The 24,649-nt window shown below is 39.1% G+C and overlaps 1 protein-coding gene across 3 annotated transcripts in view; it reads right to left on the bottom strand.

The window, feature by feature from the left end:
• Nrg (Neuroglian) overlaps nt 1–24,649 on the bottom strand; it is a 598,682-nt gene that overhangs the window by 3,362 nt on the left and 570,671 nt on the right. For 2 of the 3 annotated variants that reach the window (XM_080267325.1, XM_080267326.1), the window contains 7 exons: nt 20,841–20,959; nt 15,536–15,725; nt 13,549–13,802; nt 12,851–13,032; nt 11,824–11,995; nt 9,145–9,359; nt 8,749–8,846 (listed from right to left, as the gene is read on the bottom strand). In XM_080267325.1, coding sequence (XP_080123451.1) covers nt 8,749–8,846; nt 9,145–9,359; nt 11,824–11,995; nt 12,851–13,032; nt 13,549–13,802; nt 15,536–15,725; nt 20,841–20,959 — 1,230 coding nt within the window. Of the gene's footprint in view, nt 1–49; nt 166–8,748; nt 8,847–9,144; nt 9,360–11,823; nt 11,996–12,850; nt 13,033–13,548; nt 13,803–15,535; nt 15,726–20,840; nt 20,960–24,649 lie in introns of all 3 variants that reach the window. The other variant, XM_080267327.1, reaches the window with a different exon arrangement.

Genomic DNA, 24,649 nt, shown 5'->3' with positions numbered 1-24,649 from the left:
TGTTTTTATTATTAAAAAAAAAAAAAAATCACATAAATCCAAAGCTTACATTTAAAACAATGCAGGTAATACATCAAACTAGGGTGGCAAATGCATTGGATGAGGTCTCTCCTTTCTTGCGGCCGTACTGACCAATGAAGGAGCCGTCTTCAGCCATACCTGCTCCTGAGAGGACCAGAGCATCGGGCAATGAGCAGATATGTATATAGACACAAGCATCAAAATTCTATATGCAGGAGATAAAAATAAAATTATTTACAGTTAAATAAAACTTCTCTGGCCTCAGACAGAAAATACTTGCATACTAGCTAATACTGATGAAACATGTGCTATAAGCACTACTTTAATTGTTACCAAGTAGTGTAAGAATATGATCTACAAGTAATTCTGTACTTCGGCACAGAGGGCAGGCAAACATAATGAAATAGTGCATTGTATAAAGACAAATATAAGTTTTCTGCAAATGCAAGTGATGACTGGCAAATACTGTACTACCTGTGCAAAATGTCATTCCTCTAAGCAACAACTACTTCATATTTGCTTTTGCTGAAGTCTTCAACAGATCTCTTCAACTTTGCTCAAACATACTAGCTTATTTGAAACTACGGTGAATAAGAACATCAATATGAGAAATAAAGATAATTTTAAAAACATATTTTCTTAAGAAAGAACACACATTTTTCTAAGTAGTCAGGCTTGAAGGTACCTAAAGACTAGTGGAGTGGTGATGGTTGATTAAACAGATTTAAGGAATGTATGGACCACTTCATTGGCTGGAAGACTTAAGGCAATAGGTGCATTTCTCTAAGCCTACATCAGTATCTGACTTTTTCCCCATTCTTAATTTCCAAAACCTAACATACCTGTGGATCTCTTTCCAGCAACTCACCAAAAATGACAGAATATCAAAATATCTCTCTCTCTCTCTCTCTCTTTTTTTTTTTTTTTTTGGTAGCTGTTAACAACTATTACTTTTTACTTGCATCATTAACCTTTTCAAAGCAGCAATTGTGGTGATATCCTCCATGTAAAAGAATTTTAAATTTAGAAATGACGATAATTTTCATATTAAATTCCATTTCAACATCCAACAGGAAAAAAGATCATATTCCTACAATTTCATATGCAAACTAAGTCAGAAAACAATTATTTCTTTTTTTTCAAGAATTCCCAAGTGCCCTGGGGCCCCACTAGTATTTGGAAAGGGGTAAATACATCAAACATTCATGTAAATATAGTCTGATGAAGGGTTTTCTTACACCTGCATTTGCCTGTTCCTAACTATGAAAGCTGCCCATCCCATTTACAGTACAATAATGGGGAACAGTGTAATAATGATGATAATTATGATGAACTACAATACAATGCCAGCTTTTCATTAAGAGACAACTGACCATGCTAGTAAATCTAGGTCTTTTCATTTCATGGCAGGTCTTCATATGTCACAATCTTAGCCAATTCTCAACACACTCCCCAGTCCCAGAACTCTCCATGCAGGACTTCATTCCATGTCTTTCTTGGTCTGCCTTTAAGCATTCTACCCTCCACATTCATACTCGTGATTCTCCTTAATTAATCACACTCCCTCTTCCTCTCAACAGGTCCAAATCATCTTAACCTACCTGACTGCATCACTTCTCTAATACCTATCTATCTACCTATTGCCAGACGCCTCAATCCCGTTTGGGGTGGCCACAAACAAATAGCTTCCACGTCGCCCTGTCCCCCGCCATTTCACTGCCCCGCTCCCAACTCACACCCCCTTCTCTCATATACCTCTACACCCCATCCCTACATCTCATCCTTGGCCTCCCCCTCCCTCTTCCCCCCTCCACCTCACTCACATACACTCTCTTCGTCAGTCTTTCACCCTCCATTCTCTCCACATGGCCAAACCACCTCAATGTATTCCTCCTAACGCTTCCTATCACATGCACATGCACACCACAAAGCTTCTTTATATCCTCATTTGTCAGCCTGTCTCTCCATGTGACTTCACAGGCTCCTCTAAAAATAACTCATTTCCACTGCTCTCACTCTTGACTTGTGTCCTTCCAGCAACGTCCAAGCTTCACTTCCATACGTTAGAGTTGGTATCACAATACTGTCATGTAGTAACTTTTTCACTTCCATGCTCACTTCCCTGCTTCTTATCACTGCTTTCAAGGAACCAGCAACCTTTCTTCCCTGCTGTACCCTTTCAAGCACTTCACCCTCCAAACCTCCATCCTTACTCATCACACTACCCAAGTACTTAAAAGTACTCACATTTTCCAATTCTTCACCATCCAACATCGCTGTACATTCACTGACTTCACCTCTCTCAAAGACCATCACTTTACTTTTCCCTACATTCACCTTTAGATTCCATTTCTTACATATTCTCCCAAACTCATCCACCAAGCCTTGCAGCTCTCCTTCGTCTTCACTCAACAACACAGTATCATCTGCAAACAACAGTACAGGGAGTTTCCAAACACTACCCTCTCTCACCAGGGCCACTCCAACATCCACTACCCTACCTTGTACCTCTTTTATTACCCCATCCATGTACAGATTGAATAACCATGGAGACTGACACATCCCTGTTTCAACCCAACCTTCAAAGAGAAAAATTCACTCAGTTCACCATCCACACACACTGCAGCCTTAGCACCATCATACATACCCTTCACAGCATTCAACAACTTCCCATCTACTCCATATATTCTTAAGACTTTCCACAATCCTTGTCTATCCACCCTGTCATATGCTTTCTCCAAATCCATGAAAGCTGCATACAACTTCTTTCCCTTCTCTAGAAACTTTTCCAATAAAGATCTAAGAACGAAAATCTGATCTACACAACCTATTCCCTTCCTAAAGCCTCCCTGTTCTTCTCCAACTAATTCCTCTGTTCTTTCTCTAACCCTGTCAATAAGTATCCTACAATACACTTTTCCTATTACACTATGAAGACAAATGCCCCTATGATTACCTTTTAACTCAAATCTCTTGAAATGCCACATTGTTTATAAATATGTGTATAACTTGATTGTAGTAACTGGATTTTTAACCTCATTTCTTTTTTTAATTTCCTGCCAAGTTGGGTATAATTTAGTTCATAGTCCCCAAAATTCAATCCTCTTTATTGTCACTCTGGTAGCCCAATGAGTATATACAATGGTGATGTACCCAAGCCCACATTATTATCACTGTAAAAATAATAATAATAATAATAATAATAAGTGCATTCAGTATTACCATGCAATGCAAAGTCCCCTACTTGATGATAACCATACATATGTACCTGACCTTGGAAGTAGATGACTGGTTGTTCCACATGACACAGGTCATGGTATGGGGAATAATTGTGTGAAGTTATAACAAAATCTGCCCATGCACATGAGGTTACAATGCGGATACGAATGTAGGTATGGCTGTCAAGTAAGACAGCACCCAACCTTGTTTGAGCCCAAAATGTGACCTTGACCTTGGGAGTAGATGGCTGGTTGTTGCATGCGACACACCATCATGGTATGGGGAACAACTGTGCAAAGTTATATTAAAATCTGTCCACGCATGTGGAAGTTACAGAGCAGACACAAAATTACATACGATTTTGTTCGAGCCCCAGGTGTGACCATGACCTTAGGAGTAGATGGCTGGTTGTTGCACGCAACACACCGTCATGATGGGGAACAAGTGTGTGAAGTTATATCAAAATCTGGCCATGCATGTGGAAGGTACAGAGTGGACACAAAATTGCAGACAGACTGATGTACTGATGGAACTGTGCAAACCTATAATCCCCGACCGGTTTCACCAGTAGGGAACTACCGGTAATAATTATTACGAAATGTCCTGCATAAATAGCATAATGTTTACCAAACATCCCATGTCATGTTCTGCCCCTTTCTGTTAACCACTTCTCTCTTCCCCTTGTCCTTCATTTCCACTTCTTCCCTTCCATGTCTTTTCATAGCTCCGTGGTTTTTTCTTTCTTTAAAAAATGTCGTATGAAATCCTGCTTGGGCTGTGTTGGCTCAAACTAATTTAGACAGAATATGTTGGGGAGTTGGATTCTGTTAGCTAAGGCATTATTTTGTGATGCCGTTAATCAACGTTGCTTTGTGGTATCCGTACCCGTTTTGTATGCTCTGCATCATCATGGAGTCATTTGCTGTAAGAGATGCAGGTGATGAGATGATAATGTGTGTTTCGTGGGTAACTCTTCCCTCTTCCTACCTGTATTTCCCCAGCTTCTGTGTTCTGTGGGTAACTCTTCCCTCTTCCTACCAGTATTTCCCCAGCTACTGTGTATCGTGGGTAACTCTTCCCTCTTCCTACCTGTATTTCCCCAGCTTCTGATAAGTGGTGGTTTCAGTTTACCTGAGAAATCCCAGTTTACTCGAGAAGTATCTTTGTACCCAGTCTACCCGAAGAAAGGGTATGTGGTCATGTTTAGCCTATTTGTTCAAAAGAGAAGAGTCTTAGGTGGTCGTTCAAGAGTATCTTGCAAGTTTCAAGATAGATCTCAGGAGTTATTAATTTTGTAACAAGGTTAAGGCAATAGCATTAATGGATTTATTTTTGTATTACTGTATACTGGTTTCCAGCGGTGGGCAGGTGCGCAAACACTTGCGCACCCTTGCGCTCCGGTGAATATCGTTTGCGCATTGCGCACCGCACAAGACCATGCGCAATATTGCGCTTGCGCACATGAAAAAGCATGTGCACAAGCACAAACTTGGTTGCGCTTGCACAACTAAGTTTGTGCTTGCGCACCTGCCCTGTGGATTGCGCACTGTGCAATCCAAGGGACACATGGTCTTGGGAGCTTCCTGCATGGCTGGACAAGGGATGGGGGAGACTCGGGTGGGTCGCAAGGGTGGGTCGGTGGAGGGAGGCGGGTGGGTCGGTGGGGGAAGGCGGGTGGGTCGGTAGGGGGAGGCAGGAGGGAAGGAGGGTAGTAGCATTTCTTAAAATGCTTCAATACAGATAATGTATTTTGATATTTTTCAAAATATTATTAGTAGTAGTAAATAATAATAAATATACATTATTTATTAAGAGTAGCATATGCAATTCCTTAAAAAAATCATGAAAACATATTATTTAAACCAAATATCCACAGCCTAATAATTTATTAGGCTGTGGATATTTGATTTAAATAATATGTTTTCATGATTTTTTATTTTTTGTAAGGAATTACATATGCTATTGTATATCTGTACTGAATTATTAAATAAACTGTCTTACAAAAATGCAGATAAAAGTAAAACTGGCAACATCACAGCCTTTGTTTTCCTGTCCTGCTCTGCACCTTGTTCACTCTGTTTGAACTTCCACGAGTTAACAAGTAACGACGCCTTGCTCCAGTCCTATCGCCTTAGTTACTTAAGTGTGCAGGGTGTATCATTTTATTACACTAAATGTGCACAGTCGAGGTCTGAGATACAGGAAAATGAAAATAATAAAATAATAATAAAAATAAAAAATAACAATATAATAATAATAAATCTAAAGGTGAATGTAGGGAAGAGTAAAGTTATGCTCTTGGAAAGAAGTGAAGCCAGTGATTGTACTGTGAGGCTGGATGAGGAGGGAATGGCAAATGTGTGTTTAAGTGCTTGGGTAGTGTGATGAGTTGATGACTGATGAGAAAGAATGGAAGTTTAGAGGGTGAAGTGCTTGAAAGGGTACAACAAGGAAGAAAGGCTGCTGGTTCCCTGAAAGCAGTGATAAGAAAACGGGAAATGACTTGGAAGTGAAAAAGTTACTACATGACAGTAATGTGAGATACCAACTAATGTATGGAAGTGAAGCTTGTTGGAGGGACAGAAGTCGAGTGAGAGCTGTGGAAACAAATGAGTTATTTGAGAGGAGCATGTGGAGTTACATGGAGAGACAGACAAATGAAATGAGGAAGTGAAGGGTCGTTGCAGTGTGGATATGGATGTGAGGAAGCGGTAGGAGAAACACACTGAGGTGGTTTGGCCATGTGGAGAGGATGGAGTGAAACTGATGAGGAGAGTGTACAGTATGTGAGTGAAGTGGAGGGGGGGGGAGAGGGAGGGGGAGGCCAAGGATGAGATGAAAGGATGGAGTGGAGAAGTATATGAGAGAGGGGTGTGTGAGCTGGGAGCAGGGCAGTGAAATGGCAGGGGACAGGGTGACATGGAGGCGATTTGTTGCTTATTTGTGGCCAGTGGCCACCCCTTACGGGATTAAGGCGTCTGGCACTGGCAATAGATAGATAGAATAATAATTAACAGAAGTTAGTATGCTAATTTATTTAAATATCCCAATATATGTTTTACAGTAATTCCTACAAATATATGCAAATGATTTGTGTTAGCGCTTTGCGACATTGTGCAAGCTCATTATTAGACTGCGCACTTGCACAAATTACAAATAAAAGAAAATAATAATAATAAATAAAAGTAAGTATGCTATTTTATTTAAATATCTCAATATTTTACAGTAATTCCCACAAATATATGCAAATGGTTTGCGCTTGCGCTTTGTGACATTGCGCAAGCTAAATATTTGTCAGATTGCACACTTGCGCAAGGTAGTGAACTGTGGATTGCGCACTGCGCTTGCACAAGGTCCTTCTTCGTTTGCGCTACCCATCACTGCTGGTTTCACTTATTTGTATTACTGTATATCTCAACATGCATGGTACTGTTTCACTACCCTCTGCCTCTGGCTTGCTCTTCAGTGTGCCATGTATTGATACATGGTAGGCTATGGTTCAATCGTAGGTCTATGGTGCCTAATCGTGTGGCCTTGAACAGATTTCACGTAACGCGGAGGTGATCAACCAGCATGCAGGCCGCAATCAACCCACTACCACACTAATCTCCGAACAGAGTCAGTTGATCACCTGGCACACGGTTTGAGAAATGGCTCCTGGTTTGACCAGTTGAGCTGCGGGGAGGAGCTGGGAGTGAGGGGTTGCCGGCACCACATGATGTACACATATATACATCTTGCCTTTAACAAAAAATATAACTCTCCTCCATCCTTCTTTCCTTCCATCCTCTTCTGTCTTCCTTTCCTTCATTCTTTCCTTGTCCTTCTGCCTATAGGTAACTTTACACTCCCTCTTCTGTCTTTCTTTCCTTCATTCTTTCCTCGTCCTTCTGCCTGTGGGTGGCTCTACACTTAGTGACAAGCCAAATGGTTTCCTGTACACCAGGAAACCATTTACTATGCTGGGTGGTAACCAAATAACCAAATTTTGGCGCCTGGTGGTTTAGTGGGTAATTATTGCGCTCCAATCGGATTGAGCCGGTGAAGGTTTATATCCAAGGGGTGGTTGGGGTTTATTGCTCACGTAATGCCACTCAGGGATGAGTGAGGCTGGTCACTCTCATCTTAAATGTCAGGACCAACTGCCTAGCCCCGGGCTCCTACGCTCTTCATGAGGCAACGTAGGATTAGATGATGGATGGATGGATAGAAGTCTGTGAGTTATGCGAGTGCACTGTAATAGCTTATCTCAAATTACCCATCCTTTGTAGCAAAGGAACCTTAGGCTATGCTATCATAAGGGTAGGAAACCAACCAATGCCCCTGGGAGCATTACATAATTTTCTTTTTTTTGTGTGTGTGTGTCCAACTCTGGGCACAGGCTTCACAGCCTGCAACCATCATCTCTAAAGGATTTAAACCCTTCACGAAGGAATACATTAAGTTTAAGAATTATAATGGGAGGTGGCAATTATCAGTGTAAAATTAGAGGAGACTGAGATAGGCAGTCTGAACTGATAAGCTCTGGGAGTCAAGCTAAAAACTAAAAAGCACAAGTGATGCATCTTCACCTACTAATAGGTTCTTGCCAGCCACAGAGGTGTGTCCCTCACATTGCCAAAGAGTATTATTAAAGTACCATGACCAAAGGACAAAGTTCCTTTTGGGTGCCTTCAGTCTACTGTACAAAGTAATGAAAAAACAAGGACACTGGTGCCATACTTTAAAGAACCATGATATTCGGATATATTTCAGCGTAAAGTAGAAAAACAAGACAAAATAAAAACACAGGTGTTGAATGGACTAGGGAAGGCACTGTAGTTGTATTCTAGGACAATTCCATAACCAACTACAAAGCATATGCTTCCAGCAGAATTGGACACCTTAATAAATATTATACTGAACAAAACTTCAACATAAAACAAAATAACAAAAACTACCAAATAGCAGTACAGCTAGGGCATTAATAATTCCAATTGCCTTGAGTATCCATAAAATCTACTATATTTCGTGCCAGCCTATTTGTACAGCTGCACCTACTCAGCCATCATCAAAGACTTGTGGAAGGTCTGTGTGAAATAAAATGAGTATGAAGATATTGTGACAGACCACATTCTCATTAGGAAGAAAGTTATCTCACCCAGAGGCAGCTGGTAGGAAAAGATGTGAATCTATGGACAAGTTGGCTGGCTTGGAGTATTGTGTGCAACTGCAGTTTTTTGCTGCCTTAAATCCACTTTATTATCAGTCTATTACTGAAGTTATTACAGTCAATATGATTGTTTCTGTTATTGTAAAACTGGTTACTGCAAAACTGCTGTGAACATAAAAGTTCTCATTTTGTGATAGTCAAGGCAATCAAAATGATTTAAAATATACACAAGCAATTATGATGCAAAAGTGAGAAAGAGAGAGAGAGAGAGAGAAAGAGAGAGAGAGAGAGAGAGATGCAGTTGATGCCACAAAACAGGGCAACAGTGTAAAACTGTTCATGGGTACAGCACTTACCTGTGTCTCCATCACCATACTCAGCCATGGAGTCAGTGTCGGATTCTATAGGGTTTTTCACATCACTTCCCAAACTATCTCTCTTTGCTCCATCCAGACTGTAATTATTAGGAGAAATGAAACTGAGAACAATGATTTAACACATTCTCTTGGTTAAATACGGCTGGATCACTCTTTTGGAAGATAATGCTCTTAAATTATCATATATGACAAAATATAGAATTTACTGTATCCAACTGATCTACAAACTACAGTATATCTTAAAAACAACATACAAAAAAATAGGTGCTTCAAGAAAATGCTTTGGTGACTTTTTAGGGGGGGGGGGGGGTTGCATATATAACCAAATGCTCAAGAGGTAAGAATTGTTTCAACAGGAGGCTTCTTGGTACATACGGCTGGGCGAACTCAGGGAATCCCTGCTCTTCATTAAAGTCTGTGCGGCCGTGGGCTGCCTCTCTCTCATGGACTGCATACTTCCCACCTCTGTTACGCTTTACAATGCACACAATAATGAGGATAAGCAGCAGGAAGGCAATAGCCAGCATCATCCCAATGAACCATCCCCTTGTGGCAATATTGTCGGTTGGTCGGACGGACACTCCAGATGTCTGTCAAGGAAATGGTAATATAAGTGCTGTACTACCAAGAATAATCTGTCATGCATAGAGTATAAGGTGAGCCCTCGTTATATGTCAGGGAAGAATTCCCAAATATTGGATCATAACTCTTTCCGTACAAGTGTTACCATAAAACAGAGGAGAATGGAAAACACTTTACAAGCAACAGCAAAACTTTAAGAGGCAACTTGTCTGTGAATTACTGTGGACTTTAAGGCAAAAAAAGAATGCAAAAAAAAAAAAAAAGATACATAACAAGGACTTCCTGTAATAACATTTACAATGCAGTATCAGCAAAATGGCTTGAGATAAAGGCCACTCATCCATTTGTGGCCAAATGATACTGGCTAAATCTCTCAGTTTACACATATATTCTAGTCCTGTTAAAATGGGGAGTGAAGCCTAATCATATGCATCTTTTTACTAATCTTCTCCATTACATACATACTGTACATACATCATCTAATCCTGCATTGCCCCATGACAAGTGTAGGAGTCCAGGGCTTTGCAAGTTGGTCCTGACATTGAAAATGTGAGTGATCAGCCTCACTCATCCTTGAGGGGCATTATGTGAGGAAATAAAGTCCAACCATCCCTTGGATATAAACCGACACAGGCTCAATCCGGTTGGAGTGCCTTAATCCTAGATAGATAATGTTTCTGACTTAACATATTTAGGTAATGTGGGGTCTAAAAGACCACTACATTAAAAAATATAAAGAAAAATACACCACATTTATTTGGAAATCCTTATTTCTATATGAAACTAGATCATATTTCTTTATTTCAATTAAAATAAAAAAAAGTCTATTTTTCACTATATTTTTAAAACTTAATTTTAAATCAAACTTCCATTTTTTTTCTACATTTTTTTTTTTTTAATTGCCCTCTGAAAACTGAAAGGTTTCTTCTTCCAATGGTGGGAACTCCTTTTGAGAAATGGAGAAACAAAGAAAATGAATATTTCACCGGAAATCGAGAAAGTACAAAATCATGTACAAATTTTTACGTATTTTTTGTTACTTTCAACTTCCACTTCCTCATATGCATGTTTTTTTTTTTTTTTTTATGTCCAGGGATCCATTTTCAGTCTGTACATACTGCAAACATCTGTTACCAGGACAATCCATTAAAAAAAAAAAAAAAAAAAAAAAAAAAAAAAACTTGCACTAGTATCTAATTGCACACACCGCATACGGACAGTGGAGACAGCAGGAGCACTCCATTCCCATCTGCTGTGACTGCAATTAGATACTACTCCAGGTAAAAGCTTTTTTCATGGATTGTCATGTTAACAGATGTTTGCAGTATACACTGATTAAAAACAAAGCCTATCTATCTATCTATCTATTGCCAGACGCCACAATCCCTGGTTGTAAAAAATATGCATATAAGGAAGTGGTAACAATATCACATGAAAAGTAATCTGGGGTCTCTCAGGCCCAAACAAGTTATGTGTTAGGTAATCTAGGGTCTGAAAAACCCCAGTGGCCCTATAGGGCCAAATTAGAGCCAGATACAGAAATGACCCTACTATTCCCATGAAGGTCATCAAGAGTCACGAGGGTACTGGGAAGGACAAGTTTTTTGGATTTAAAAAAAATAATAAACATGCAAAAAAAAAAAAAAAAAAAAAAAAAATTACTCTGGGGTCTGTCAGATCCCAAATTACTTATCTACAGTTAATTACCCACTAAACCACCAGGTGTATGGTCAAACAGATGTTAACTACAGTCCCACACACTCAACTCCCATGTACTTGGACATCTTTTGCCCCATATTAGAAATCTAATGTGTTTAATTACCTCCCCTAAGGGCACAGCCTACTGTAGAGAGGCTGTTGTTGTTGCGCAACCACTTTGTCTGCCTGAACAGGCCCATCAACTGCAGGCAGGCAATTGCCCCTGCAGGGCTGTCCCATGCAAATAAATAATGTTTCATTGTGGCAGCACCTCACCAAAGCAAGACATAGAGAAGAGTGTGGAGGTTTGCTTCCTGAATGGATGCAAGATTTGCAATTCTTCACCCAATCAACATGGGCACCATAGTAGACTCATCATCCTGTCCTTTGGTTATATGGTTACTACCCAGCAGTGCTTCCTAGAAGCACAGCCTTCTGTACAGAGATAAGATAGGAGGGAGAAAAAAGAGGGGAGGGGGGGATTAATCGTTAGGACAGTTTCAACCATCAGGGACAGTGTATGAAAAGCATGCTTCGCACTCAGCATGCTACATTCGTGTATACAATATTTCTGATACTTCTTTTGTCTGTGCACTGAGAATCTGCACATAAGATGGGCCTACTCATATATATATATATATATATATATATATATAGAGTATATATATACAGTAAACAGTATGTATGTATGTATGTATGTATATATATATACATTCAGTACATATATATATATGTATATATAATAACAAATATATAAAACTCTTTGCTACTTACAATTCCAGACAGGTTTGTGTCAATCTCTTCTGGGTCTGATTCTGTAGTGTATTCCCCATCAACAGCTACCACTGCCACCTGGTACATCTCATCTGGTTCAAGGCCTTTCAGCACGATGAAGTCCTGGTAGAGCTCTGGCTTCGTCTTCTCATACATGCTGGCACCAAACAGCCTGCCACACACACACACAAAATACACCCACATGAACCGATTTTTCAATACGTAATGATTAGTGCATAAACCTACACAGAGTACAATCAGTTAGTCTGCATCAGACTAAACACAGAAACACAGAAATCTGTTGGTGACACACTGGCAGTGCTGGAGCCACACAGTATCCAGTTTAACTACACAGTATCCAGTTTAACTACTAGTTAATGAGAGAGAGAGAGAGAGAGAGAGAGAGAGAGAGAGAGAGAGAGAGAGAGAGAGAGAGAGAGAGAGAGAGAAATGGCCATAACCTTCAGAGACTTGAATTCAAAAAATAAATTTTGGGCTATTACTCAGCATTATGTGATATGGGAAGTACATGGCAAATTATTGCTCTGTTTTATGTGATATAGGAAGTAAATGGCAAATTAACCAGAGAGAAAAAAAAATCCTGCTTCCTTGTAAAGTAATCCCCATACTAAGGATAGCCATGGTATATCTGATGTTTCTATGGGTTGAAAACTATATCAAGTGCTAAATCCAGCTAATTACTTCACAAAAGTTGCTGACAGAGGGACAGAGAGAGATGTATGGCAAGAACTGCATCAGTGTTGTGAGTCTCAGCTTTGACTCAAACTACTGTAAATGTATTTGTGGAGGAATGTTTCCTGCTTGAGAGAGATGCCCTAGCTTCTAAGCCTAGAGCCACATTTAATCTTATGGTAGTACCTCCCAGGTGGTGAGGGGAAAAAAAAAAAATACTGTTAAAATATCAATTCTGCTAAATGGTTTGGGATTACAACCTTTATGTTAAATTAGCAATATTTCCAGTAGGGTTTTTCTCTCCCCTGACATGAAAGAATACATCTGTACTAACTTGTACTTGACAAAGAAGTGGGAACCAGGGTTGCCCTCAGTGTCAGGTATCCAAGTGATCTTGATGGATGGGTTATTTGTGTTGGTGGCGATGTGTTGCCAGATAAGTGATGGTTTCCCTGGGGGTGTGGCCCCTGTGCTCCGGGTCATACGTTCTATGTAGTATGCAGATCCTTCACCCATCTGAAAATCATAATCCGAACCCATCACATCACTGTACTGTATTGGAAACTGGAAATGTCAAATTTGATTTAAATTTTCTTTTTTATTATCCCCTTTACTACAATGGCAAACAAGTATTAATGAAATTTATTCTTATTAAATCTAATTTCAGCACTCAAAAAATCCTAACAGTATAAAATCAACAGGATGTAGCAAGATTATTATAAAGATGAAGAAGTAGAAGAAAAAAAAAATGGACTGAAGGGGTAAAACTACTACTATCACAAATTTTCCAATAAATAAATTATAGCACAGCTATTCTAACCAGACAAAGATCCCTAACCCCTTTAAGCTCAAATGATAACCACGAGTAGCAGGACTGGACTGTCAAACTGACTAGTACCCATGGAGAATCATTCTTACCTCCTAACTGCAGCTCATTTAACTTAATGGAACCACAACTAACTATTCTAGTTGTGGAAGTGGCCCTGCTCTGTCACAAGAAAACTAACAGGCAGTGTACAACATGAAACTCACATCAGTGCGAGCCCTGATGGTGATGCGGTACTTGGTGGCAGGTTTGAGTGAGGCCAGCTTAGCACGGGTTACCATGGCATCAGTGATAGGGGGGTCACGTTGCGACAAGGGGCCAGTGTTAGTTCCATCCACCTCTTGATAGTAAATGTGGTAACCTTTCAAAATCCCATTAGGCTGTTTGGGTTTTTTCCAAATCAAGAAGAATGCTGATGATCCCATAGGAATAGCATCCAGGGAATCAACAGGACCAGGCACTGCGGGGTCAGATTGAAAAACAACATTAACCGAATAATCATGCGATTTCATTTTCTTCTATTACACTCACACTACATATACATGTATTGCATTATATATATAATTACTTTTTAAGAAGTATCTATTTATTATGTATGAAGAGATGATTAAGTGTAGTGTAGTGGAGTAAGCGGAATGAAGTGCTTGTTGGAGTTATGTAAGAAGGCATACATAGGTGAAGCTGTGCCAGCAGAGTGGAAAAGGCTGTGACTGTACCCCTGTACAAAAATAAAGGTGATCGAAGTGAGTGCAAGAGTTATCGTGGAATAAATCTATTGAGTGTGGTAGGGAAGGTATATGGAAGAATTAATAAAAGAGAGATATCTAAGTCCTAGTGAGTGATGAGCATGGTGGCATTAGGAGTGGCAGAGGATGTGTGGATCAAATATTTGCAGTGAGACAGATAGTGGAGAAGGCTTGTGAGAAGGGCTTCATGGCATTCATTGATCTGAAAAAAGCATACAACAAAGTAGAGAGAAGGATTGTGGAAGGTTTTGCAAAAGTATGGTGTAGATGTTAAGTTGCTAGGTGCTGTCAAGAGTTTTTATGATGGTAGTGATGCATGAGTAAGAGTTAATGAGCATCTAAGTGAATGATTAACAATTGGTGTGGGCATGCGACAAGGTTGCATGATGTCCCCATGATTGTTCAATATACAGTATATATGGATGGGGTGATGAGAGAAAGTAAAAACACGAGTAATGGAGAGAGAGATGGTGTTCACGATGAATGGTGATGGATGGAATATCTCAAATTTGTTGTATGCTGATGATGCAGTACTACTTGCCAGTACCGGACAAGAACTTGGTTGCTAATGCAGAGTTTTGCTGATGTCTGTTAGCGTCGTGCCTTGGGAGTAAACGCAGAAAAGAGTAAAGTGATGGTTACTGTGAGAGGTGACTCCCAGTGTGATGTTACAGTGAGTGAAGAGAGACTGGTATTCGTGAGAGTTCAAATACCTGGGTACAGTGACTGAAAAGAGAGGAAAATGTGCAAAAGAAGTGGAAAGTAGAGTGACACAAGGAAGGAAAGTGGCTGGTGTTATGAAGGCCTTCATAAGAAACAGAGGCTTGAAATGTTGCAGCTGCAAATTTGAAGGAGGGAGGAGGTGAGGTAAGCCAAGGAGAAGGTGGAGGGATATGGTGGATGAGTGTGTGAGGAAGAGAGGTACGGAAGTTGGTGAGGCAAGGGAACTGAAAAGAGACCAAGATGGCTGGATGAATATTGTGAAGAGAAGCACATGACAGCATCTGGATTTACTCTAACAGATCCGTTAATGTGAAGCTACAGAATGTGGTGAATGTTTTTGGCATATCATATAAAGCCAGGATTCCAGGGGCTTGAATGATGAGTGAATGGAAGCATGGCCCAATGGAGTGGGTAAACTTGAGCTGTCTGGACATTGCTACCCCTCACCCTGCCCTAGGGTGGGAGGGAAGTCCAGATGATATACAGTATAACATTATCTTAGACCCAACAAAGTGCTGGGACCAAAGGCCAGGCTCCTCTAGTCCAGTTAATTTTAAAGTAAATGAATAGTTTACCTCCCTTGGTGCAAAAATATCACCTCCTGGGGGTGGAACCTATGCTGGGCCTTTACTCAGATGAATGGGGCATTCTAACCACTAGACCACCATGCAATAATACCCCCGATGTTATAATACTAATTATAAACCCCTGCAGCATGCCTTACATCCTTCCGGTGTGACGAAGCTGATGGCCTCACTGGGGGGACCGTCATGAGCACCATTGAAGACCAAAACACGAGCAAAATTCTTGGTGAAGGGCACGAACGAAGTGACCAGAGCACTGGGCTCAAAGTTGTTCTCAACCATTATATCACGAGCTTTGTCCTCACTCTGGCTCTCCGTCCATGTTTGTATCTGCACACAGAAACACATAAAACTCCAATTCAGGTATGGATCTTTCTGAATAAATCTTATACTGCTCTTGACAGTCTACAATGTATACAATCTACAATATATGCAGTCAAACTGCTATTACTAAAACCAAATGAGGGAGAGAGAGAGATTCTGGTTCATGACTAAGGGGGTTAAAAGCACAAAAAACACCCAAGTTTTTATTCCAGACAAATTAATAATGATTAATAAACAAGCTTAAGTGAAGAACAGGTGTCGGTTCATCAGCAAGCCAAATAATTAAGTTACTTCATAGGAGGATTAACTGTAAATATATCTGAGTTATATTCAGCTACCAACAGTGATACGTGAACAAAATCTTTATTTCATTTACAAGTACACTGTACTGGTAATATGCTTAAATAACAATGCATTAATGTTTCTCTCTCTCACACACACACATAAATGAATATATAACCTATTGGGATGCATCAGCAAGAGGACACTGCAAAAAAAACTACATAAAAAGAGTGGCGATAAAGATGTAAGGAAATTCAGTTTCCCAAATAGGACAAATGATTAGAGGAATGCACTACCAAATGAAATAGTGTGTGCCAAAACTATTCATAAATTTAGGATATGTATGATAAAAATGGTTTAATACATGAGACAATACGAGCCTGACTCATTCTTGTAAAGATACAATTAGGTAAGAACACACACACGTGCACACACACAGGTCACCGACAGAGACGGAGCTCTTCCTGGATCGTGGGGAAATAATCACTGAATCAGCAACGAAAAGGAGACCACCCTATCTGTAATTATGTGAATGAATGCGTGAGTGGTAGTCCAGTCGGACAGTAAAAAATAAAAAATAAATAAAAAATTTTAAAAATGCAGTTTCAGTCATAAAAAGTACAAGATATAGAGGAAATAGAATGTCTCCATATGGCTGCATCATGGCGGAAAGGGACGCTGCTTTGTTTACAACTAGCGAAAAGGATTTTGTGGGCTTCTCCAAAGATGATGTGGGAAATGGAAGTACTAAGCTGAACCAAACAAGAGTAGCAGGAGTAGAGAAAACAGCAGAGAGGAATGTCCAGGAGTTAAAAAAGGTATGGGCAGTAATTAGAGAGTTACAGGAATGGACCACAGAGCAGGAAAATGAAATCAAAATTCTAGAGAATAAATTGAAAAAAGTTTGTACATGTAGTGATGAACAAGAAAGAGAAGTCACAGAATTAAAAGTGAGTAATGAATCTGCCTCTAATGAAATAAAACAGCTTAAAGGGGAGAATAAGAGGTTGGAAGAAGAAAGGGACAGAATGAAAAGCAAACTAGATGAGTGTGAATTCAAATCAAGGATGCAAGATGAGCACATTAAAGAAATCAAGGAGCAACATAAGGGGTGGAAGAAAATTCAGGAAGAAGGAAATGTAAATTTGAGAGAGATTATAGAACAACAAAGCAGGGAAAAGGTGTAGAAGGAAGTGGTTAGGGTACTAAGAAGTAGAGAATCTTTAGTCAGGAATGTAGCAGATAAGAAAAAATGTGTAATAATTTCAAGAGTAAAAGAAAAATGCATGACAGTTAAGATCAGAAAGAGAAAGAGAAGAACTGAGTAAGGTTAAAGAAACAATATCAGTAGTTATGGAGGGAAACAACGAAGCTCAAGAAGAGATTGAAGAAGTATTTAGATTAGGAAAATACTGTACAAGGAAGGAGGGGCGAGGCCACTGAAGGTAAAGTTTAGGTCCCAGGCAACAGTAAACGAAATCATCAATAGAACATGGAAATTATCAGATAATGAAAGGTTAAACAATGTTTGGATAAGAAGAGATGCAAATGGGGAAGAAAGAGCTAAAATAATGGCATCAGTAAAGGAAGCAAGGGGAAAAAAAGAACAGAGAATGGAGGAAGAGAAGACAGTGTTTTATTGGAGAGTTATGGTTCAGAGATTGAGGAAGTGGTACCGACGAAGAAGAGGAGAGAAGAGGATATAAAAACCATCAAAAATAATTTGAAGGTGGCATTTACTTATGTTGATGGTTTAATATTGGCAAGGCTAGAAATCAATGATTTCTTGAGGGTGCATGAACCTGATGTTATGTGCTTTGTAGAGACCAAGTTATGATATTGATGTTCATACAGGAGATGGTAAATACAAACTGTGGAGATGAGACAGAAAAGAAAAAATTGGAGAAGGAGTGACAACAGCTGTGAAGAACAACATAAATGTAGATAAGGTGGAAATGGGAGAAGGTAGGGCTGAAGTGATAAAAATGAAATAAGAAACTGGAGAGAATAGCAAGAGAGCTATGGCAGTAATGTATGTTCCTCCTAAGACAAGAGTATGGAATGATGATGAATACCATGAGATGTTGTCAGACATGGCTAGTTATTTACACAAAATGATTGAGAAAAGCAAAAATAAAATTTTAGTGGGTGACTTTAACTGAAGAGGTGAACTGGGAGGAATGGGACTCAAGAGGCAGCGAAGATTCATGGGGAACTAAATTATTTAATATAACAATGAACAATGTGATGATGCAATGGGTCAATGAAGAGACATGGTTCCGAGGTGAGGACACACCAGCATGATTAGACTTACTGTTTACCAAAGAACCCGATATAATAGAATCATTGAAATATCTGTGTCCTATAGGAAAAAGTGATCAAGTGGTCACCAAGTTCCAGATGATAACAGGGAATGTGGAGCCAAGAGACGAGCTTTATAGGCAGGAAAAATACAACATTGGGAAAGCAAATTTTACAGGATTAAGAAAACTTTTTGAAAATGCGGACCAGAGAAAATTAAGAGAAACAAGATAGATACAGAGGAAGTGGGATATCTTTCTAGATCCCTATAATTTGGGAGTGGAAAAATTTGTGCCAAGAGTAAGGGGGAAAAAAAAGAGGAAAAAGAAGTGGTTTAATTGAAGGTGTATGATAGCAAAAAAAGAGAGAGACATGGCGTGGAACAACTGGAGAAAGAGAGGTAACAACAGAACAAAGGTAGAATATAAAAGAACTAAAAATGAATACACAAGAATACACAGAAAGGAAAAAAGGAACTTTGAAAAAGGTATAATAGACAAATGTATGGATGAACCCAACCTGTTTTATAGATTTATCAATGGCAAACTGAAACAAAAGGAAGGAATCACCAAACTGAAAGGAGGACAGGTCTATAAAGATGCGGCAATGCAAGCTGAAATAATGAATGTTTCCAATCGGTTTTCACTAATGAAAAGGAGTTTGTGAAAGGGGAGGGAGTAACTTGAAATGTAGTGATAAAAGATATAAAAGTGGAAGTACAGGATAAATTACTGGAAACTTAAGATGTAAGGAAAGCCCCAGGACCAGATGGAATCTCTAATTGGGTACTAAAAGAATGCAGAGAACAACTGGCAGATAAGATTCACAGTTTAATTGTGTGTTCTCTGGAAGAGGGGAAAGTGCCTCAAAAATGGAGGACGGCAAATGTGGTACCAATTCATACGGGAGGAAACAGGGAAGAACCCCTGAATTATAGACCAGTGTCCCTAACCAGCATGGTCACATAATTGTGCAAGAGAATCCTGAAAGACAAATCGATAAAATATGGATGAATATTTTGGCAGAAAGCCAGTATGGATTCAGATGTGGAAGGTCATGTGTTTCCAACTTGTTAAGCTTTTACTCAAGAATGACTGACATGCTACAGGAGAGAGATGGTTGGGTGGATTGTGTGTATTTAGATTTGGAGAAGGCCTTTGATAAGGTACCCCATAAGAGACTAATGTGAAAACTAGAGCATATAGGAGGACTGAAGGGGAACCTCCTGGAATGGACGAAAGACTTTTTGAGAGACAGACAAATGAGGACAGTAATAAGGGACACGATGTCAGGATGGAGGGAAGTAACAAGCGAAGTCCCACAGGGCTCAGTGTTGGCGCCAGTAATGTTCCTGATTTACGTTAATGATATGGTAGATGGAGTGAACAGTTATGCAAGTCTGTTTGCTGATGATGCAAAGATCTTGAGGAAGGCAGAGGTTGAGGAGGATTGTAAAATGCTGCAAAGGGATCTGGATAGGATACACGATTGGACCCGGATGTGGGAAATGAAATTCAATGCAAAGAAATGTAAAATATTGGAAATGGGTAAAAGTACCAAGTGGCCATCATTGAATTATTTGATGGGTAATCAACCAATCACAAAAGTAAGAGAAGAGAAAGATTTGGGAGTGCTGGTCCAGGACAGTTTGTCACCTGAAAAACATATTAACAAGAGAGTTAGAAAGATGTATAAACTCTTCACTAACATAAAGAGTAGCATTTCATTATACAGGTATGGATGAAGAGATGATGAAAAAATTGATAGCGGCCATGATTCGCCCAAGGTTAGAATATGCAGCAGTAGTGTGGTTCCTACACAAAAAGAAAGATATAAACAAGATTCAGAGAATACAAAGAACAGCAACCAGGATGGTCCCCAGTCTGGCAGATGTCATACAGAGAGAGGCTGGAAAAGCTGAATTTGCTTTTCTTAGAGGAAAGGAGAAAGAGGGGCGACATGATTGCAGTGTTCAGGACCATGATGGGAGTAGATAAAACTGTCAGAGAAGATCTGTTTGTATGGGATAAGAGAGTAACAAAAGGACACGGAATGAAATTGAAGAAGCCAAGCTGCTTGAAGGATATCAAGAAATATAGCTTTCCTTATAGATGTATGGACCAGTGGAATAGCCTGGACAAAGAGCTCGTCCAGTCTAAAAACTTAAACAAGTTTAAAGCTAAATCTGACTTATTGAGAAAAAGAGATGGGACCCCACGAGCGTAGCTCATTTCCTGTATATCACAATTAGGTAAATACAATTAGGTAAATACACACACACACACACACACAATGCAATTTACACTATATTATTGTTATTATAATTTTTATTTAATTCACTAAAGTATTACTTAGGACAGTACTGGTACATTGAAAATTACGATGATTACAATTCTTGTGAATAAGTGCCTAAAATGTTCAATTGAATTACATGTTTTTGGGCACAGCATAATGTACAGACCAATAAAGATTATTTCAAATACTGAACACCAGCTTAGAACATGCCTGCAATCAATAATCCCTGGAAATTCAACTGACCTTATATCCCTTGAAATGGCCTCGTATGGATTCATTTGAGACAGGCTCCCATGCCAGCAAGGCAGTAGTGGCATCTTTCAATTCCAGCAGTGTTAAATTCCTTGGTGCCTCCAGTGGAACTAAAACAGCAAAAATGAATAAATGAATAAATAAGTTCATAAATAAATAAATCAGCTAATAAATACCAATGCAGAAAACAGAGATAATCTTACAACTTACCACATAATAACTTATGGTTTATCTTAGTTTCATACTATATTTATTATTATCTCTCATCAGGTTAGCCTAACCTCAATTAACGTTTATATACTTACACTTGTAAAATAAAAAGACATTCAAATACCAATGAGCCACCAGACTGATACACACATACTGTGTCATCACACAAACAAGTGACCAGACTTTCTCAAATAGACCTACACTGAAGTGAATGCATAAATTGTGAAAATCTGTACACCTAATGTAATGAAGGCAATGAAAGTTATGGTACTCTTTATTTTCACCTCTAGCTTTTGCATTATCAAAGCACACAGGAAATATTTATGGGGCACACCCACAGGAGGGAGGTTCACTCGTCAAATAATGTCAACAACATGCAATAAGCAGTGCACTCAACACAAATACTGTGCACAGTACTGATGCGAATAAATTTTATGGCTTCTTTTTATTCCAGCCTAATACTTTGGACATACTGTATAAGGCACATGAAAGCAGTAAAGTTCTCATTAAATATTTAGTCAAGATATAGTAACTCTTTTACCCTAACCCCATGCTGTATTTTATATTTTAATCATGGTGCCACCAGATAATCTGATTCAGCTGTATACAGACCTCTAGTAGCAAAAAAGTAAATAAAGGCTCAACCTATCTTGTCCATTTTGAAAGTCTTCCTAAAACTGAAGCAAACTGTGCGGATATTGAGAACAAAACTAAAAAAGACATTCCTGGGCTGAAAGGGATTGAAAATTCTATTGTTCTCTTTTTAACCTAGTGGGAGAGAAGGATACCTTCATGCAGTGGCACTAATAAAGTTGGCAACTCTACTGTTCAATCATATAAATGTTACTCAATTCCCTCCTCCTACCCCAAAATTGCTGGAGAAAAGCAACTTCATCCTGCAGTTCACCAAGCTCTCATCTTAGATGAACCTGGGGGCTACAAGTACTACCAGTAAAGTGTGCTTTGTGAGCATATGATGAGTGAGTGGGCATTTGTACGGCCGCCCTAAGAAGTGTTGGAGTATCTAGAAGACTTTGGTTGGCAGTACTGCACATCCCCTTCCTTATATCTTTACAAGGTGAAACCTGTTTAGTAAAACTGTTACAATAAATAATAAGTATATGCCGGAGCACCTGTATACCTGTATTTCAAAACTGCAGGAAGCAATTCATTAGTTACAATGAAAGGAAATTCTAAATGGAACTAACTGAAATTTCAAAACTACAACTCACGGAGTCTGGAATAATTTGCTGAGTTCAAATCTAGTCTGGTAAAACGCAGTAAGAAAAGGACTTCAATTAATAATTAAAATCAGTCATCAATATCTATAAAATTATTTCTGTTACAATACTAGGGAATAATTTGGTCATTAATTTCCGTTTCTGTTGTCTCCATGGACAACAGTAGAAAGCAGGAAAGCAGCACAAGTTAGTGGGCTATTTTATATGGTTTGATCAACCAGCATAAAAGGAGACAACTTTTACTCAAAGACATGCAATTATTACACTGCATCTGTCCAGTTTTCCATTGAGAAAAACCTCTAGAAGATTATTTAATATCAGCCAGAGGACTGTCAGTGATTGAGAAATAAAGATAGAACCCCAAAAATTTGCCGAGAGTCAGAGGTGCTTGGAAAATGCCAAACTTGTGTCCTGACCTAGTACAGTATATCCTTGGTCCATAAACAACTGACAAAAGTAACAAAATGCAGTGGTTCATAAACAAATCACTGACTTCAAAACACCCAAATCAGCATTTTCTGTTAAATGGGACATTTCATTTTATTTAAAAAGAAAGATATTACAGATTAAAAGACAGAACAGCAGTATCTGCTTTTGAATTACGGGAGTTTATAAACTCACGTTTTGGTCCTCTTTATTGCCTCGTGTAAGTGAAAAAGGTAAAATCTGTCATAACTCCTAACAACTGAAAATAATTCTGCATCAAATTGGAATAAAGTAGCCAATTATAATTAGTATAAGTGAGGGGAAGACAAGGAAAGAAAGGCAAAAAGGTCTAGCTGCTACCCTGGGTAGGTATCCTTACTAAGTATAATTTAACTATTGTGACATCCTTATTGTTGCTTTATCATCACAGTAACATTTGAAAATAGTGTATTGCAGTCACATAAATTTTCCTTAACTAGTCTTCGAAACAAGAGCATATGTATCCTGGGAAGCAAATACATCAGGCACATGATGTTATTCAGTGTGCCGGACGCGGAGTAATATATTACACATTCACTCAAATCTGGAAACATATAAAAATGTTAACTAATATATCATTGCTTCATGTTATTCATTTTACATCATTCTTTGCATGATATACTTAACAGTAATCGCTCAATTATCCAGACGGCCATTATCTGGACACTGTTGTCTGGCTGTTTGAAACAATTATTCGTACATTTTTCCATAATATCTGGACAAAAATGTTTGTATCCCGGTGGAAATTATATTCGTGCAAACTTTTCCACTAGGCCAGGCGGGAATAGCCCAGTGGTGCCACCTTGCCTGGCCAGGTAATTTACCCAGTTGTGACTGCTTGTCTGCAGTTGATGGGTTTGCTAGGCCATGGTAATTGCTTGGCTGTGATTTATAGGTCTGCTTGACCAGAGTAGTGTTAAACGACAGGAATAAGTGCTATACGATGTGCTGTTGTGGCCTTTTACACTGGGTTTCAAAGTTACGATATGTACGAAGGATGGAGCCACTATCTAGACATGCCTTTGGCTCTATTATGTTGGATAATTGAGGGATTACTGTTTATTTAATCTGATATGATGTGATGAATGCAAAGAATTTTTACCTTACACAGTATTCACTAAGTTTTCATTGAATGTATGGCTGTGCAGTGACCGAAGCAATCTGAAACTCTGCCATCACCCCTTGGGGTGACTGTACATATGCCTATCGTCATAATTTCATCTTGATGTAAACTTTCAACACTTCTGGCAAGGTAGCTGAACAACAACAAAAGAATAACTGAGCTACAATATTCACTTTCTCACATTTCCTCTCTGGATGTGCATATAGTTAGGCGCCATAGCATTTACCACAGGCACAATGTTCAATTCTCTGCTTCCGACTTGCCACATCAATGAGCTGCATTGGTAAACAGTTGGCTATTGGATGAATGATAAAACCCAGAAATGGGGCAATTACCCGTGCTGATTTAACCCCTTAAACAGAAAAAAAACGCTTGTTTAAAATTATGAGCATATTATCCATTATTTTTTAGAAGTCACGCGAGAGAATATAGTGTTACAACAGGAAATCTTTTAAAATTTGATATCATAGTGATGCATGTCAACTGACGGTACATTTCCCTGGACTGCTGGGATTCCAAGGGGTTTCTTTGATCTCATGAGTAAATATATAGCTAATAAAAAAGTTTATTGAATGTCTCTACAACCTGCTGAAAGAGCCTCCTCTCTAACTCAACTAGTAGAAAAGTTATTAGTCTCTGAAAACCACCACAGTCAGGCCGTGTCATGCTGGGCCACTCATTGCTCAGCTGAACGTAAACATCACATCCCTCACTTGCTCAAAACTACTACTTTAACTACACATAAAACTGTCATCTCTTCA

The sequence above is a fragment of the Coenobita brevimanus genome, chromosome 23, assembly GCF_032717465.1.
Source record: "Coenobita brevimanus isolate Jiangsu-jjx chromosome 23, ASM3271746v2, whole genome shotgun sequence".
Classification (NCBI taxonomy): Eukaryota; Metazoa; Arthropoda; class Malacostraca; order Decapoda; family Coenobitidae; genus Coenobita; species Coenobita brevimanus.
The sequence above is the reverse complement of the archived record's forward strand: the minus strand, read 5'-3'. Positions and strand labels throughout refer to the sequence as shown.